This window comes from Planococcus citri, chromosome 2, assembly GCF_950023065.1.
Source record: "Planococcus citri chromosome 2, ihPlaCitr1.1, whole genome shotgun sequence".
NCBI lineage: Eukaryota > Metazoa > Arthropoda > Insecta > Hemiptera > Pseudococcidae > Planococcus > Planococcus citri.
In genome coordinates, this window is record NC_088678.1 from 71566567 (window position 1) to 71587314 (window position 20748).

At 36.0% G+C, this 20748-nt stretch overlaps 1 protein-coding gene across 1 annotated transcript in view; it reads right to left on the minus strand.

Moving 5' to 3' along the window:
- The window catches only part of Rpn2 (Regulatory particle non-ATPase 2), a 397281-nt gene that overhangs the window by 39884 nt on the left and 336649 nt on the right, over window positions 1-20748 (minus strand). Inside the window, exon 12 of the mRNA XM_065352887.1 lies at window positions 5315-5429. Coding sequence (XP_065208959.1) covers window positions 5315-5429 — 115 coding nt within the window. The remainder of the gene's footprint in view (window positions 1-5314; window positions 5430-20748) is intronic.

Below are 20748 nucleotides of genomic sequence, written 5' to 3' on the forward strand. Positions count from 1 at the left end.
ATATCACTTTTGAAACGTTGAAATTTAATTACAAACCATAACGTTTCGTCGGCGTTATTCGTTGCTACCGCACGTTGCGTCCGTCCCGCGTCCGGTCGCCGCGACGAAACTTGTCTCATAATCTAGGCGAAAATTGAACCGTTATAAAGGCTTGATTTATACGCCCCACAGCCTAGAACCTTTACTATGTATCATTTCGGGCATTTCTACTGTAGTTTATGGCTACTCTGCGCTTCTATTTGAATAACGTATGTAGATACGGTCGTAAAAAGACAGATGGTCGAGAAATCGACGAACGTTTCATTACGGTAGGGAATCACTTTACGTGGTAGTTGAATCAAATTTTCCTTCTTTTAAGCGAAATTTCTTCAAATGTCACGTTTTTATGGGAAATAATCACAGATGAGTCGAATTGCCCATGATTATGAATTTTCTGAAATTCTAAATCGTAAAAAGATATGGTAGCATTGGATCGTTCGCGAACGACCAAATTAAATAAATGAATAAAAATTTGAAAAGAAATCATTGGCTTGGAGCCGATTAAGCTCTAGTAGTTCGCGAACGATTCGTTTTTCCAAGAACGAGACGAATTCGCAGAAGAACACTTTCTCTGGCATTAAAAGTCGATTTCCATCGTCAAAAAATCGAACGAAAGAATCAAATTTTTCAAAAGAATCACATGTGAACGAATCATTCGCGAACGATAAAGCATTAGAAAACAGCTGACGAACCCATAGAGGGGAGATTCTATTGAAATTTGAAATAATGATGTTGATTGTCAAATTTCAGCCTACATGGAGCGATTGAAGCAGCTTGAGTGGTGAATCGTTCGCGAACGATTCACCCATGACTGAGGAATTACGTCAAATCCACAAAAACGCCCTTTTTACGAAGATGAGTCAAAACTCACATTCATGATTTCACACAAGCTTTATAGAATTTTTGGTGAACGAATCGTTCGCGAACGATATCTCGAATGTGGCATTTTCAGTCTGTATTGTGTTACAGTAGAGAATCATTTGTGCCAAATTTCACTAAAATGATAGAATCAATTCGTTCTTTTGTTTGGCGAAATGCATAAGTCTGGATATTTTGATAAGAACGATCACAGATGAGTTGAATTGCACATGCATACAAAATTTCTCAAATTCAAAATCATAAGAGCTCAGGCTCAGACCAACATTGCTCCAAAAGTAAAAATTTTTAAAAAGATCGAAAAGAATTGAATCAAATTGTTGAGAATTGAGAAATTTTCAACAAAAGAATCAATTAGCACAGATTAATTGATCAGTCGGTCGCGAACGATTCTATTTTTCAGAGTTGATAAAGAAATGCTTTTCCGATTATAACAAGTCAGACTAGCCTATAAGAATGTTCACAAACAACTGAATCAGATTCCATGTTCATTTGAATCACAATTGAACGAATCATTCGCGAACGATCAACTATCAAAAGATCGACGAAATTAAGATAGGAAAAAAACTGAAATCTAAAATGATAGTGTAAATGCCAAAATGTCAACCTCCAAATTTGAAATTTTCATGCACTTTCACCTGTGCGAATCTCAAGCAATCGAATCGTTCGCGAACTATTCACCCCTCCCCCTCTCCCCAATGGGAAATCATGTCGAAATCGCAGGAAAACGCCTTTTCTACAAGAATAGTCTAAAATACACGAGAGAAATTTCACTAGTGATGTTATGAGCATATGCTCGCCGAGCAAATGCGCGCAATTGCGCCCAAAAATTTTGAGCAAATGCGCGAAATATGCGCGATGAAAAAATCATGTGACATATCAAAATACACGCCAGAGGTCGGTAATGATGAATAAACTAATAGAAACGTTATCAACTCATCTCACCTCCCCCAAAGTCAGAAAATGAAATGATTTGAGCCATTTTTACTTTATTTCATAACAATTTATCGGTAAAAGAGTGATGAATTTAGGTTTTATTTGGTTCCCAAAGTTTAAAATATTTGAAAAAGGTGTCCTTCAGAAAGTTCTGCTGTTTTCTCCTTTTTTCATGATGCCCTGCTTTTGTTTGGCACTTTGTAGCCTACTAGATTACTTCTTCTATTTTTTAATCATTAAACAAAATTTGAGACTCTCCCTTCTGAAAAATATTCAAGTATTTTTGGAAGAAAATGGTAAACCTTAAACGATGATTCCAGGTGATTTTAATAGGGTTCCCTCATTAGTGGAGAAACCCTACACATTTTTGATATTTTATTCTTTCTTATTTTATTTCATTTTTTTTGAAAATGAAAATAGGAATTTCTAAACATTTTCTGCCAAGTGATGATGAATTTGAGGGAAATAGGGGAACATATAAACATCTAAAAATTTTGAATTAAAAAAAAATTGAAATGCTTTCTAAAGTAGTAAAAAAATAATATCAACCCCTCCCCTCCACCTTTAACTCAAAACATAAAATTTGAGAAATTGTCTTGCTATTGTCTTTTTTACTATTTTTAACTATGGAACAAAAATTTGAGGCCCCCCCCTTTCTGAAAATATTGAGGTACTTAGGTATTTTTGGAAAAATGTTTTTTTTTTTCATATTTTGAATCAATGAGAAATTGTCCTGCTTTTGCCCTATTTTTTCATGCTTTTTTGTTTTTTGGACAACTTTTCTTGTTGAAAATCACAAATACAAGCAAATAATATCAATTTGTGGAATTTGCGGGCAAATGCGCGCATATGCGCGCAAATGCTCACCTTGCGCGCAGGCAAATGAATATGCGCGCATTTTAACATCACTAAATTTCACACAAGCTGACCTGAATTGATGATGAACGAATCATTCGCGAACGACACTTCGAATGAAGCGTTTTAGAGCTATCAAAATCTAGCTGAAAGTCATTTGGACTGAATTATACCACAATAATTGAATCAATTTGATCATCCTTTTGATGGAATCTCTTTGGTAAGTATGATTCAAAAAGATTTCAGATCGATCACAAATGAGTTGAATTGCGCAAGCTTATAAAACTTCCTAAAATCATGGAAACACAGGCCAACATTGTTCTGATTTGAAAACAGAACCAAGAAGAAGTGAAGAACTACATCGAATCGTTGAGAAATGTTCAAAAAAAAAAAGAATCAATTTGCACATAATCACCCACGAATTGATCGCCAATGATTCTGATTTTTATATTTCCCATAAAAATGTTTTTTCTTTAAGAATCAGTCGAAAAGAAAAATGTCTAGAACTGACTAAATCAAATTATTCAGTATTCACCAGCATGATGAATGAACAAATCGTTCGTGAACGATTCAAGCATTATGGAATTTTAAACAACGAACACTTTTTAAAACGATACTTCAAAATTGCCAACAAATGACCAACTCGATGGTATCTCGACCAAACGATTCGTTCGCGAACGATTCATTCCATAGACAATTGAACGAATCTGTAGAGAACTAACTCCTTTGAAAATTCCAGAACACAAAAGACTGAATAAAATATTCTAAGAAGGTAGGTGGGTAGGTAGAGGTAAGTACACAACCTTTCACAATGTTCATTAAACAAATCGAGATTCGTTCGCGAACGATACTTCGAATAGAATCGTTCGCGAACGTCGAAATAAATTTATCGAAAGAAAATTCACCAGAGTAAGTAATAATGGAATCCCTCAAAAAAATCCTTCTAGTGAACGAAATGATTGCTCTTGGATGAAAAAATAGAATCAGCAAGCAATGAATCGATTCAATACTCGTTCGCGAACGATTCTTTTTTCCAGAGATTGTGGAAAAACGCGTTTTAAAAATGAATCAGTCGATGAAATTTTTTCAAGAACGACTGAATCGAATCGAACGAACCGTTCAATAATTAATTACCTTTCTGGCGAACGACATGATTGTTGTCAAATAAAAGATTCGAATCAACAAGAAACGATTCTTTGATATTATTGATACTCGTTCGCGAACGGTTTCTCACATATTGGTAACATGATCATTTAGTCTGAAAATCAAGCAGAAGAAAATAAACCGTTCGCGAATGATTCGTTCAACACTCGAACAAAATCGTTCGCGAACGACTGAATCAAATTCAAATTCCAAATCCAAACTGAATGAAACTTTTACGGGGTGATTAAATAATCGTATTTTTAGCTGGCAACAGCACATGAAAGTCAACAAATGACGGACTAATTTTTGGATAGAATCATTCGCGAACGACATCAGCATTATTCTCAAATATTTATCACTGAATCATATTTCAAGAGAATAATTCACCCAAACGGATTTTTTGACATTTAGAAACAAACATCCGGAAAATTTTCAACCTAATGATTCAGTCGTTCGCGAACGACTCACTTGATCAATCATGAGCAATATTCACATAAATCATTCGTTTCACGAAAAGATCTTTCAAGAACGACAAGAAACAGGTTTTGAAAATCTACCAAAATTGAACTTGAAAACAATTCGTTCTTCATCTGATTCAGTCGTTCGGGAACGATTTACTTGATCAATCACGAGCAATCTTTATATAAATCATTCGTTTCATGAAAAAATCTTTCAAGAACGACATGAAACCGGTATTGAATAGTCTACCAAAATTCAAAACAATTCGTTCTTCATCTAATTCAGTCGTTTGCAAATGACAAAATAATAAATCAATCGAACAATCGTTCACAAAATAATGAATCAATCGAATATTAAAGTCTTTCACCACCAAAAAAAAATCACTTTGAATGTGATACGATTGCTCTACAGGAGTAATTTTAATTTGCGAATGATTCGCTCGAATCAAAACTTCGTTTACACCTCACTAAATTAAATTTTACCATTCAACACATCAACTAACAAAACTCATTCTACAGTCAAAAAATCATCTTCTCATCGAAAAATTATTTTCCAAAGGCACTAGACTAATCTCAATAAATCGACATCAGTATTCCTTCACCCCTCCCCACCCCATCTCTCACTAGCACAGCACACCTGCCATCCAACGCTTTTAATAACCCGAACAGACGTCGATTTCGAAACAAAAAATAAGAACTTTTTATACCAATACGTTACGTACACTACACTAAAATAACACCGTAAGGATACACTTACAGCAAATATACTCGTATATCGGCGCGGAGAATTTCTTGGGTAATTTTTTTTTTACACTCTCCAAGTTCGACCGTTAAATCGTAATATACACGAAACGCCGCGCCGGATCGGGCTCGTATAAAAATAATTCTCTCTCTTTAGCACGTATATCGTAAGTTACCCCCGCCTACACCTTCCCTTCCCACATACTCATTTACTTCTATCCTTCATCACCCTGCAGATGATGGGGGAAAACAACGTGAAAACCTACCTTTAATCCGGTACCGGCGCATGCAATACCTAACGCCATTGCAGCTCCGTATCTCACATGAGGATTGTAACTTTCCGCCAGTAAGCTGACCACGCTTGGACATTGTTCCGGTGTCCTGTAACACACAAAATGAAAAACCAACCGTGTTAAAATTATCGCTACAAAACATACTCGTAGTACGAGTACAATCGCGTAGGTACTTTGTAAGTTCTACAATAAATATACATAAATGCATTCGGTGTGTTCTTATAATCTTCCAACTAGCGCCGGATTTATTGCGAATTTCGATACAAGTGTCGAGTATGCAATTTATATGCATAATGCATGCGAGCTCGAGATTTGTGGTAGTTGCCTAATTGGGTTACTCGAAGGAGCAATAATTGGCTGGGGTACTTGCTTTAATTGGGAGGCGAATTTTTGAAGCGAAAAATAACTAGAATAGGAGCAAAGTAGGCAACTCATCTCACACTTGTATCATTTTACCAACTAGCACTGCCTTCTCAAACCGTATCCCACTCATTTTTAGACACACAAATGTTGAAAAAGTTGCCTATCAAAATTACGAATACTCGAGTTCGGCAACTCGATCGCTACACGTGCTCTTGAATCCCCTCAGGACACAAACCCCCACCCATTTAATATTCACGTTGATTAATTCGCTGACTTTTCTCAGCTCAGCAGCAGCAGACGACCTCTCATAACCTAACCAGCCAGCATCGGGTATTTACATATCTTACAAATGAAAAATGTAACTTTAACCATTATACCGAAACTTTCACCGGGGTAAATAAGTTAGCCAATTTGACCTTTTTAAAGACTGCTTACTCCTCGGTAACGACACGACAAAATACTTCAAAAAGTCGACTAAAAAAATAAAAATAAAACTACAACGGTATTCGAGAAAATACCCATAATGTTATTTTGATTCGCTACTTGTTGCAGCTCGTTCTTTCAACAGCTCTATCGTAGGTACCTTTTATAAAAATATGATACGAAGAACGTGGCGAAGGAAAAAAAAATCATCGTCTGGAGATTCTCGATTAGGTTTAGGTAGTGTAAAGCTTATTAAGACATTTTTCAAGACTTTTTTCCCCCACGTCTATTAATTGACCATAATCTACTTTCGCAGAGTTCACGGTTCGACTCGAACATAGGGTGAGGTAGGGTAAACCTCACAAAAGTCATAATTCTGCGCCAGATGACCTTCTGCCAGAGTTTATTGGAGGATCACGTGAGTACGGGTAGTGGAAATCGATACAGGGGCACGTCGATTCGCGATAATAAATCAACAAAGATTCGGGTTTCGCGTTCGTCGAAAGCTCGACCGACATATAAGCTTTTAAATTGGCAATCGTAAAGCTTTAATGTTTCACGTACTCGTACGATAGTTGTGTAGTATGTGGGCCTCGGAAAAACTATACACCTTTGGATTGAACAGACGTTCGGGAGGGGGGAGGGGGCGGACTCGGACTCGTATTGCGTAGATATGCGTACACGTATAATAATTTTCCGTTATAAAAATGCCGACCGGTGTTTCAACCATCGATAATAAACTCGACGTACGTGCTACCTTTCGCCTTTTTTCGCCTTCGCTCTAACTGATTTTTAAACAGATACCCAAACACTGGCTCATACTTCGCTGCCTCTCTTTCTAAGTATTATTTATACCGCCTCCACACCGCAGTTGCTTTTTCTTCGCAACTCTACCTACATGTACTAGAATTTTGACTCCACCACTACGTCGTTTTCTCTCATCCGTTTGCTATTTTTCACAAACCACACATATACCTACATTCGTACTATAATATATGTTCGCATACTTCTTCCTATTCTTTCTCCAAACACCACACAAGTTCTAACTACGTGAGAGGAAAAACTATCTCGAAGCTGGAAGAGTGGAAGCTCTTGCTGCAGAGCCATACGTTACGTATATACTTATACCGAGGCGAGGCAGGCAACTTCTCTAAAACGAATATCTTTTCCGACAATTCTATCGCATCGTCGTGCTGGTAAAACTTTTTTGCTCTCTTCACGTCGTCGTCGTCGTGCTCGAGAGTTGTTTATAATTTCACTCTATTCCGAAGAATAAGTATTTTACTATATTATTGTATTCTATAATATATAAATTGTGTAACAACGCGATAACGCGACACCTTCCGCATTTTCAATCCGATTAAAGATCGTCATTTCGTTGGCTTGGAAAAATCTTATCCGACGGACAGCTGCGTTCTTTTCTATCCTCTCTCTCGCGCTCGCGCTCACTTTGTCCTCGAAAACGGAAACTTAATTGCATAAGAATATCCGGGTGTTCTTTTTTGGGCGAATTTTCCGTTGGAAAAATTAACCAGAGGTGGAATAGTACGAACGAAATTGGATTTCCAGGGTACTTTTCTGAATCGATCGGTAATTACACAATAATTTGCAGTATTTGCCTAAATTTACCGTAATTACCGTATTTACACAGAAATTACAATACATAATTATTGGTAATTTACAGCAATCATGTACTAATGGGTTTTTGACGAGAAACCATAAATGTGTAATCGTCCTGCTGTACCATAATCATTCAAATTCGCCAAAGATTTTGGTAATTTACGGTAATAACTGGTAATTTACCACAATTACCAGTCACTTGCCATGAAAACATGTAATTTACCATAATTACCATCAATTTTCCAAATTTACCACAATTACCAACAGTTTACCACAATTCACAGCATTTTACAAGAATTACCGGTAATTTACCAAAATTACTACAATTACTGGTAATTTACCAAATTTACTACAATTACCAGTAATTTACCAAAATTAATACAATTATCAGTAAATTACCAAAATTACTACAATTACCGATAATTTACCAAAATTATTACAATTACCAGTAATTTTCCAAAATAACATTTTTTTTTACCTAAAGTTACCAGTAATTTACCACAATTACCGTCAAATTAAAGTACCAAAATTACCAGTAAGTTACCACAATTACCGATAATTTACTACAATTACCGATAATTTACTACAATTACCGATAATTTACCACAATTACCGGTAATTTACCACAATTACCGGTAATTTACCACAATTACCGGTAATTTACCACAATTACCGTTAATTAACCACAAGTATCTGCAATTTACATAAAGCCTGGTGAATTAGGAAGGGTGAATCACCATTTTAAATTCTAGGACATTGCCCCAAATCCAATTTTCCAAAAGGAGGAATGTTCCTTACAGTCCAAAACTCCCACGATGAAATTTTCAAATCACTAGATCACCCCCACCCCCCCCCCCTCCAAAGAGAACAAAATTGACGTTTTAAATTTCATCTTTGATAATTTTCAACAGAATTTTTTCGAACTTGCAGCTTTACAGGGATGCTAGCACACTATTTATCTCAAAAAACTCTTCTTTTACAGGGTGTCCAAGCAAAATTTCAAAAATATAAAAGCAGAACTTCAGTAGAAGATTTTTTAAAAGGAGAGGGGGTGGGTGAGAGAGGCAAATTTTTATTTATGTACAAATTTTTCTCTTTTCTAGTACCTTCAAACACTTCAAGATTTTTTTTTTCAAGCGAGCGAATGTTGAAAAAATAATTCTATCACTGATTTTATTTTTATTTTTTTCAACATAAGAAATTAATTTAAAAAATATAGGAAAATTTGAATCACGGTTGAAAAAAATATACAAATTTTTCGAAATAAAACATAATATAAGAGACAAAAAAAAACAATTTTGTCAATTGATAGGTATAATTTTGCTGAATCATACAATGTATAAAAATTTTTATTTTTCCTGCAAATCTGGAATTATTTTCTAATTACGAAAAAAAAAAATATATATCTACAATTATTCTACATAGGTTCTGGCTCCTGGAGGTGAAGCGAGAGGGTAAAAGATCTCGAAAATTGGTATTTTAAGAGGTATAAAAACGATATTTTCTTGGGTAAAGAATTAGGAGTTTATTATTTGGCTTCAAAATTTTAAAATTTGAATGATGATTTTTTTTTAGATCAATGAAAAAGAAAATCAAACGAGTCCAAAGGAAACGAGTCCCGAAAGCTTTCAAAAACTCATGTTTTGAGAAGTAAAAAAAATTTTTTTTACGCAGAGTGAAGTTTATTTTTCTGATTCAAACTTCGAACATTTCTTGAATTTGAACAATATAAGTTTTCAATTTAGAAAATGACAAACAAATAACCCGAGCGAAGTGAGAGCCAAAGCTTCCAAAAATGTGTGATTCAAGTTCCCAAAAGTCAGCAAATGAGCCCTTTTTAACAAAACGTTTTCAAAATTCCAGAAAAAGGAGAAATGCATTAAACATTGAAAACTTGAAGTCGGATTGAAAAAAAAAACAGGGATTTTTCATGAAAAGTGATGAAAAGCAGGACAACTGAAGGACTTGCAGGACCGTTTAATGGAGAGTCTCAAGATCATAGTGGCTGTTTTCCTTAAAAGTTTCAATATTTTTGAACCACCCTCCCCCCAGAGAACGAGAATTTTTAATTTTTTGGATTCAAAAAAAGGTTTGGGATGGTTTTTCACATCAAAACCAACATTTTAGGTGAATCTCGTCGAAATTGGAGGAAGTGCCGACTTCACTATCTTATCCTGAAAGGCTCTTTAGTGGAAATTTCAAGTTTCAAAACTGTGCTGAAGGCTTTAGAACTGCTCAAAACAATTCGAAATCGTTTTCAATCGATTTGACGAGTCGAAAATAGGATATTCCTCAAATTTCAGCAAATGCTTTCTGGATCAATTTGATGAAATTTTGATTTTTCTCTCATTTGTCTCAAATTTAATTTTCAAAAATTCGCCAAAAATCGAAAAATACACTCGAGCAATTGAAATTTTGGCTGATGATATATTTTTGCAGGCTTTTTCAATACAGCTTTATCAGGTTCAAAAAATTTCGAGCGATCTGGAATTCCGGCCTCATCTTCTTTGAGAGTACCTATTTTTGAACCCAAGTTTGAAGCATTGGAAGTGATTTTCTGAACCTCGTTTACCACACATCACGTGATAGAATATTGTTTCACGCTCGAAAAAAAATCTACAGACCATTCGTTCAGTTCAACGATTCACTTCTACCCTTTCTGCTATATAATTTCCCAACGTGGAAAAAAAACTGTAAAAATTCCACTCGTTATATCGTAATTAAGCAGCAACGTAAGGTTTTTTTTGGGATACCAACCTACCCGCATGCTACCCCTTTTCTTCAAGAGTAGGTATTATGTTAAACCGCGAATTTTAATTTCACGCGAGAGGTATTTTTTCCCTTCATTTCCCACGTGCTTCCGTTCCTGATATTATTCTTTTTACTTTTAATTCCGAAATTACGAGGTGTTACAACCCGTCGTCGTCGTTGCGAGTTGCGATAGTGGCTGCGACGAGATTAAGCATACGAAAAAAAAAACCACCATATGGAGACTGCGGAGAGAGAGAGAAAAACAGCAAACAGTGTTTCAGCGAAAAATTAATTTAAATTTTCTCTTTTTTTCTTAATTTTTTTCAAAGCTAGGTAAAGTAAAACTTTATACTTACAAACAAAAGTAAATTAATTCGCGTTCTCGATTTGCAAAGGTAGGGCATAGCTCGGCACAGCATCGTACTTTCATCTACGAGCTTATAGCCCGTATTTACATTTATGCATAGCTGGATGTGTACTCACTGAGCTGCCCTGTCATGCCCTGACCTCCTCCCCCACCCCATCCCTTCAATGGTACGAATTTATTCGCCATAAAATTGAAGCTAAACAGTGAGATGAGTTGACGAGAAGGACGAGGGATGGATGAAATGGGAAAACTGCTTTATAGCCTGAAGAAATATGAGTAAGTATATCGAGCTTTTGTGAGCTATATAGTATAGTATACGGCGTGGTGCTGGTGGCGGCATTTAATTTCATTTTTTCCCTCCTCCGTCGTCGTCGTGGAACAAACGTCGAGATCTACTATACGATTGTAATCTACATGTTTTTAGTATTTTATGGCATTAAAATCCGCGAGAATATCATTCAAGTCGTATACAGCCACTCTGGAAGATGATTTGCTCGATGCAAAGACGCCTCATCACAAGTCACGAAGACGTTTCACTATAAAGAAACCATTTCTCTATCTCTTTTGGAGGAAAAAAAATTATACTAGAAATACAGCCTGTTAAACTTTCAGCGAAAAGGAATGCGATTATCTGGACTTTCAATTATCAGCACAATAATTCGATTATTACGGGTTATAATTTTTTAAATTTGTTTCCAGCGGTCGTATTTACCAACAGGAGGACGCGGGACGGGGAGGGGACGGTCGGGCTGAAACTGTGCGGTTTCCGTATAACGTAGCGTTGGGCGAATCTATCGAAAACGTTTTGTTTATTACGGTCGCCGGTCGCGCCCCAAAGCACGCAAATATTTCTGCTTAACGATTTAAATTTCATCCGAACATTAAAATTTACGTTAAATCTCGCGGGAAATGGGCTAAAACGCGGTGAAGTTCATCAAATTTTTTCTTTGTTCGGTACGGGGATGGGGAAGGGGGGAGGGGGGTGACGAGCGGACTCAGCTAACCGTTTGGCTACCGTTTATTTTCCTTTCGGTTTTTTCCCCCCTCAGCATCACGAAGCGAACCGAACGAACGAACTAACGTAGGAGAGAAAAAACAACCTTATTTTTATCATTCCAACGAGTTGACATAAAAAACTTTGGTTTTTGTAGCGAAATTATGCAAATTACCTTTTTTTAAGTACTTTTTCTTTTATTTTGTTTTTACTTCGACGACGTAGTTGTAGTAGTCGTATTAGAGGTATATTTTTAGACGGATTTTCTTTCTTCAAACTGTGTTGGTTGATTGAAAGGAAAATACTCGTACACCAACACTGTGTATATAGTAATTCGGTTGTCGATTGATTTGTCACCATTGAATGAAACAGCTGCAGAAGACGAGGAGTCGAGGAGGGAATGAAATCCCTTTGAGGGCCCCAAAAAAAATATTTTGAACATTTTCCCGATTTTTCATGTCATTTCTGAATAAATGTTTGTCACGGGATAATTAAGATTTAGAGATTGAATGAACAGTAGTTTTGAACAGAGGCTAAATTGGGCGAAGGAGAGATAAGAGAGGAGGGGAGAACTTGAGACTTTTGCTCAAATCAAACTTATTTCTTAATTTTGATATTCCTAATGAGGGAATTTGGACCTGGCTGAAGTAGTGAAAAGGCAATGAAAATTACTAACAACAAATTAGGAGTTGTTGCAAAAAACCATGTGTTACAGTGAATTACCCACAAGTAATTATGGTAAATTATAAGAAATTGTGGTAAATTACCAGTACTCAATTACGGAATATTACGAGTAATTACGGTAAATTACAAGTAATTACAATGAATTACGAGTAATTACAAGTAATTACGATGAATTACGAGTAATTACGATAAATTATAAATACTTATGGTAAATTACCAGTAATTACGGAAAATTGTGAGTGATTACGGAAAATTATCAGTAATTACGGTAAATTAGAGTAAATACGAGATATTGCGAGTAATTATGCTAGATTAAGAGTGATTATGGTTTACGAGTAATTACTCATGGTAAACGACGAGAAATTACGAGTAATTACGGGAAACCACGAATAATTTACTAATGATAAATGACGAGTAATCACAGACAGAAGATCAGAATACCAATGTTCAGCATGAGTAGGTGATCACAAAAAATGCAAGTTGTTGTGTAATGACAAAAAATTACGCGTAATTACAGTAAATAACGCGTAATTACGGTATATAACGCGTAATTACGGTAAATAACGCGTAATTACGGTAAATAACGCGTAATTACGGTAAATAACGCGTAATTACTAATTTCGGTAAATTACACGTATATCAGTAATTATGTAAATCAAGATCAATTACAGTAAAATATGAGTAATTACGGTAAATTACCAGTGAGTACGGTAAATTACAAATAATCGAGGTAAATCACCCGTAAATACGGAAAATTGCTTGAAATTACGAGTAATTACGAGAAAAATTCCACCAACGGGTCGCTACGAGTAATAATTGTGGTAACTCACACGTAATTAAAACAAAATTGCAAGTAATCACGGTAAATCACGAGAAATTACACTAAATTACGGGTAAAAATCGGTAATTACCAGTAATTCTGTTAAATTTTGGGTAATTGTGGTAAGTTATAAGCAATTACTAATTACCTTCTAAAGATTACAAGCAAGTTAACAAAAAATTACACGTAAAAATGATAAATTTTCAGTAATTATCAAAAATTACGAAAAAGTAATTTTGGTAAATTATCAGAAATTACATCGGTATTTTCTGGAATTGAGACAAATCCGAGTATTCAGAATTAATTATGGCAAATTACTCTCATTACACCCATTTAAATAGTAATCGTGATATTTATGACGAAGCTGAAAGCCAATAAGTGAGCCCATGGCAAGAAAATGAGAGCCGATCCTATGAATTTTTCATCCCTCCTTTTTTAAAGCAAGTTTTTTCAAAAATTTGGGTCAAAAACGAGTTGTTTACGAAACAGAATTATTTCATAAATTTTCCCTGTCACCCCCCCCCCCACGCCCAAAAAAATTACAATAACTTAATTTCATTTTCAAAAAAAAGTACCTGTTGAAGAATTTTCTTCAAAAAAAAGTTTTTCAAAAAAATTGTTCTCGAATTTCAAATCATTTTTTGAATGTTGAAATCAAGAACAAATTTTGTTTCTCGACAAACAATTCTTGGAGAGAGTTTTTTTCGAGTAGAAGTTTTCACAATTGAAGACTTTTTTTAAAAAATATTTCTGGTTTGGACTACGCGGTCCATCAGCCCATGTTCAACCTTGAAAAATAAAAGTTGAGTATATACAGGGTGGTCCATAAGTGAGGCTGCAATTCTGCACAATCGAAAAAACAAGAGAAAAATTTTCTACAAAAAAGTCCTTTATGCCATGTTAAAATTACGTAAATGCATATTAAGTAAGTAGTGATAAATAAAGTTTGGAATGTTTAGAACACGTCTGGACAAATTTCAACCCAACCATTTAATTTTCCTTGCAGCGTGAGCTCGACGTAGCACATCGCGCTTTCGCCATGATGAGAAAAACTCGAGAGTGCGGCCTGACTTATGGACCACCCTGTATATTTTTTTCAGAAATACCCATTTTTTGTTCAAAATTCTGAAGTTTTCAGTTTTTCTTCAAAAATTTAGATTATGTTTTTTCCAGTGCTCCGGAAACGCTGAAATGACTTTCCGTTTTCGTTTCTGTTTCTGTTTTCGCTCCATTTTTTCATTATTTCTATACTATCCCCCTCGAAGTCAAAAAACTGGAACTACTAGCAACCAACTATTTTATCAATTATGAGGGTATTTTATTGGTAATTCAGAAACCTTCCCAGAAATACCACCTTCACGATAAAATTCACTAATCACCGCCAAAAACGCCGCAATTTAAAAGGCCAACAACGATTACGACGAGAAAAAACACCACAATTCCAAGCAATTCAAACACTCACACGTCATTCGCATCCGTTATCCAATTAAACCACACCAACGTCGGTTTTCTCACGCCACGCCAAATCAAAAACACTCGGACTCAGGCAGCACCCCCCCCCCTTTTTGCGATTTTCTCAGCCTATCGCAATGAAAACTAAACCTTTTCCCCGACTCGTTCATTCATTCGTTCGGTTATTCGTAATTTTCACGTCATCAGCATCTCGATGATATTTCCATCATTTAATCTCTCGAACCACCGATAGAATCGCTCTAATGCTCGACAAATCCATACCTCGGTTCGTCTGCCTCGCAATCGAACATTTTCCAGCTGTTTTGGCCGAATGCAAAGATGCGTCGAGGGGCCACAGGCGAGGAAAAAAACAACACTATTGGGTTCTGCGAGCGTGAAAACATGTTGTAAACCAAAACACATACTGTACAACAAACTGAACAGAAATACTGTAGATTTGCCTGTCGTGCCTCTCTCTAAACCAAAGACTAACAATAACAACGAAATAGACAAATAATGGATTAAACCAGCGCAAAATACTACACCATACCACGTTGCCCCTTTAAAAACGCTAACGCTACCGTATATACTCGTATAGTTCATAAAAATAAATCAACGTTCGCAAAAACAATTCCAAAAGAGTTAAATTCCATGAAAGGTTGGCGCGAAATAATTTCTCAGCTAATGCTTCGCAACACGTTTACGTGTGTGTGTATGGTATATCATCGTCGTCGTTTTACCTAACCTAAGTATACCTATAGACCAAAATAAGAGTTAGTATACTATACATACATATGTAAGAAAGTACACCACATTTAAGGTGAGAAGCTTTTCTTCTTGCGCTTTTTCTCTACCTCTCGCGGACTCTTTCATACCTAAAGGTACCTTATTCCCTACCTTGTTTTCGCATAATATTCGCACAGAAATATCCGACCAACACATTAGGTTAGGTACACGACACTGTTTATACGTACATAGACATACATGCATATAGTATGTGTACCCAAATGAAGGCTAAACTTCGCACTCGTGTAGATACAAACCCACACACAAACACTTCCACATAAAGTCGCGAGCATTCAAATTTATGTAAATGGCGCTACAAAGCATTGTGCGGCACACTACACAGACACAAACACAAGCTCGTGCCCTAGGACGAAATCGTTTTTCATACGACAGCGACAAAAACACATTCGACAAAAGGACAATAATCACGTATTAAAGTTTAACATTTTCTTTATTATCGAATGAATTTCCACGCTCGACTCGTATACATACATACACACGTAAACAGTACCACTTCAACATGATGTAAATTCTCTCTTTCATTCTCTCACTCTCTGCATTCTTCTTGGTCTACCTTTCGGACTCATTATCCCCCGACAACGGATCGTATTCCGAAGCTCGGACCATTCTACGGTAATCAAATTACCATTTTTTTTCTCTCTTTTTCGTCTATAGTGAATAATTAAACGCCAGGTTAGTGCTGATGTTCGAGTACCACCTTGATTGCCGAATTTCAAAAAGTCAATCACTTTTGACTATAGATGGATTAAATAATTCAATTGACATTAGGGCGTACCTTATTTTACAAAGTTGGAATTTTCCACCCCCAACCCCCCTAAGCTGTTACCTCGGGTGAGAAAATAATTCCGTATTCTATATTTTCCCTCTATCTACAAACAAAGTGCTGCCAGAAGCTTCTCTCCCCCCTCCCCTCAAGTTGAAACAAAATCAAAAAAATATTCATTTTTTTTGAGAAGGGGCGCAGCAAAAGGGTCAAAAATATTCAACAGTATTTCTAAGAAAAATGGACCAAATCTGAGGATTGGAAAGTAGAATAAAGGGACTCTGCCTCCTTTGACGTGCTTATAGTTTCCTACATACAAAGTCTTTCATTTTGCATTTCTACAAATTAAACAAGCAGACGCCTTTGCTTTTGGTACGACTGGTGCGTGTAAATGTGACGAAATGAAATATCTACATTATGAATATAAGTCGTTTATAAGACCATTAAAAGGTTTACGAAACGTTTCATAATCGGATGGTTATTTTACTTCGACGTTGACGACGTTGTAGTCATCATCATCATCACATCATCGTAGAACAGACACGAGCGAAGTCTAAGTGCATTAAATTTAAGCTTTCTCACCGAAGTAAATCTTACTTGCTCGCACATCGAGCTATAAAGGGTCTTATCATGTATGTTGCTAACTACCTCGCAGATAGATACCTACCTTTTACAGGTATTTTACCTATCTACATTCGAGTAATATGACAACAGCAGCAGGAGCAGGATCAAAGAGACACCAATTTTACGAATAAACAAGCTAATAGAAAAGTATCAAATAGAGGCATCCTACATCTATTGTAATTTGTAGGTATCCCAACGATACACCAACATTTCCGCGATCCCAAATATAACCTACAATAATATATAATGCTGTATAGGTATAACGAAAAAAATAAGCATAGGTACCCGCAAAGTAAATACATAAGCCAAGTATCGAAAAAAATAAACACACATATAAAAAACCATTCCAATATCGGTGGAAATTTCTCTAGAGGCTTCTTCTAGTCGCAATTCTAATCCGGATCAAAAAGTAAATAATTATTTAAAAAACCACCATATATACAGAATCGCGAAACGTCGTCGAGAATATACGTATTTTCCTATATCGCGATACGAATATTTTCAGACTCGAAATGGAGGTTAGGCTTTGATTTTTACCTGGGTTTGGGGATTTTTTTCCGGCAAAGGTAGTGGTGTTTTTGTGATTGAGCGTTTGGTTTTAGCGTTGTAATACTGTCAAATTTGAAATCTCATGAAAATGATGAGCTACGTAATCTCTTATCATATCACACTGATTTACCTTAGCTTTTATTCCAAAATGGGCTAGGGGATCAGAAAGGTGCGAATTTTTCGACGTAAATTCCAAATACGAAGAGTAGATTTCCAGAACCGTTAAACCTTTAAAATCAAAATTTATTGAATTTTATTAAAATTATCAGACATCGGTTTTCAATTCGTTTTCTTGACACATTCTTCCTATGCACCACAATAAGCCCCCAAATCTTTTTTAAAAATAGGGGAAAATTCGGGTAACAGTTTTCAAAGATGCTGGTTTTGAATTTATGAGCTCATTTTTTCGATACGAGTCCTCTAAACCTGCAATATGACCCTTACTTTTTTGATACAAGCCCCCTAGACCTCACAATAGGGCTATCAAATTTCAAAAAATTTGGAAAATTGGGAAAATTCGAGTGACCCATTATTTGCTTGATTTTTAGAGGTACTGACTTCGAATTTGAACCCAATTTTTTTGAATACAAGCCCTCTGGACCTCACAATAGGGCTCTCAAATTTCAAAAAATTCGGAAAATTCGAGTGACCTATTGCTTGCTAGGGTTTTGGAGGTGCTGAATTTGAATTTGAACCTGGTTTTTTGATACAAACTCTCTGGACCTCACAATAGGGCTATATTTCAAAAATTTTTGAAAATTCGAGTGACATATCGTTGGCTTGGTTTTTGGAGGTGCTAATCTCGAATTAGAACCTATTTTTTTGATACAAGCCCTCTAGACCTCACAGTAGGGCTCTCAAATTTCAAAAAATTTGGAAAATTAGGAAAATTCGAGTGACCCATTGTTTGCTTGATCTTTAGAGGTGTTGACTTCGAATTTGAACCCAATTTTTTTGAAACAAGCCCTCTGGACCTCACAATAGGGCTATCAAATTTCAAAAAATTTGGAAAATTAGGAAAATTCGAGTGACCCATTGTTTGCTTGATTTTTAGAGGTGCTGACTTCGAATTTGAACCCAATTTTTTTGAAACAAGCCCTCTAGACCTCACAATAGGGCTCTCAAATTTCAAAAATTTTGGAAAATTCGAGCGACCTATTGCTTGCTAGGGTTTTGGAGGTGCTGAATTCGAATTTGAACCTGGTTTTTTGATACAAGCTCTCTGGACCTCACAATAGGGCTATATTTCAAAAATTTTGGAAAATTCGAATGACTTATCGTTTGCTTGGTTTTTGGACGTGCTAATAATCTCGAATTAGAACCTATTTTTTTGATACAAGCCCTCTATAGACCTCACAATAGGGCTATCAAATTTCAAAAAATTTGGAAAATTAGGAAAATTTGAGTGACCCATTGTTTGCTTGATTTTTAGAGGCGCTGACTTCGAATTTGAACCCAATTTTTTTGAAACAAGCTCTCTGGACCTCACAATAGGGCTCTCAAATTTCAAAAATTTGGAAAATTCGAGTGACCTATTGCTTGCTAGGGTTTTGGAGGTGCTGAATTCGAATTTTAACCTGGTTTTTTGATACAAGCTCTCTGGACCTCACAATAGGGCTATATTTCAAAAATTTTGGAAAATTCGAATGACTTATCGTTTGCTTGGTTTTTGGACGTGCTAATAATCTCGAATTAGAACCTATTTTTTTGATACAAGCCCTCTATAGACCTCACAATAGGGCTATCAAATTTCAAAAAATTTGGAAAATTAGGAAAATTTGAGTGACCCATTGTTTGCTAGATTTTTAGAGGTGCTGACTTCGAATCTGAACCCAATTTTTTTGAAACAAGCCCTCTAGAGCTCACAATAGAGCTCTGAAATTTCAAAAAATTTGGAAAATTCGAGTGACCTGTTGTTTTTTGGGTTCTTGGAGGTGCTGATTTCGAAAGTTGACTCATTTTTTCGATACCAGTCTCCTAGACCTCACAACAAGGACCTCAAATTTCGAAAAAATTGAGAAATTCGAGTGACCTATCGTTTGTTTGGTCTTTGGAAGTGCTAAATTCGAATTTGAATCAATTTTTTAATACAAGCCCTCCAAACTTTACAACAGGGCTCTCAAATTTCAAAAAATTTGAAACATATTCGAGTTACCTATCGTTTACTTGCTTTTTGGAGATTCTAAATTCGAATTTGAACCTATTTTTCAGATACAAGCCCTCTGGACCTCACAATAGGGCTATCAAATTTCAAAACATTCAGAAAATTCGAGTAAACTGTCGTTTGCTTGGTTCTTGGAGGTGCTAATTTCGAATTTGAACCTATTTTTTCATTACAAGCTCTCTAGACCTCACTAAAAGAGCTATCAAATTTCAAAAAATTTGGCTGATTTCGAATTTGAACTTATTTTTTTGATACCAGCATTTCAATCCTCACAACAATGTTCTAAAATTTGGAAAAAATTGAAAAATTCAAGTGACCTATGGTTTGTTTGGTTTTTGAAGGTGCTAATTTCACATTTAAGGGTATTTTTTTGATACAAGCCTACTGAGGCTCACAACTGGTTCTACAAATTTCAAAAAAAAAATGAAAAATTCGTGTGTCCAATAAATTATTTTGGTTTTTACAGGGGCTGCTTTCGAATTTCATGCTCAAAAAAATTTTCCTCATCAGTATAACCCTTCCCCCCCCCCTCAAATAAAACTTGTTCAATTTTCATCACTCAGACAATTCAGAACCTGGCAGTGCTACAATTGAACCCCAACATCACGGACTTCCATTCTTCATCGACCAAATCCATAAAAAATAATAAACGAAGACATCCTGAAAGGGCAGGGGGGGCACCCCAGCGTCAAAGATCCACCACGCATACCGATCGAATCCGAATTCGAGGCTAATTTCGGCACCCAGCCTGTCGTACAAATACTTACTCGAGCTGTACTGTACGCGATAATTCCATCGATCAGGCGAGTTTACGAGCATAAAACCGAGAGCGGATTTGACGCTGCGGTATTTTTTCTTACATTATCTACAGTACATAACGTCGGCCGGGTATTTCTGCGCGATAAATTCCGCCATAAAGACTGGCACTGCGGCGAAATCGGGCCCAAATATACGTACATAAATAAAAACCATAGCGCGAGAGAGAGTACACAGCAGACACACTATACGAGTACACTACAGTACACC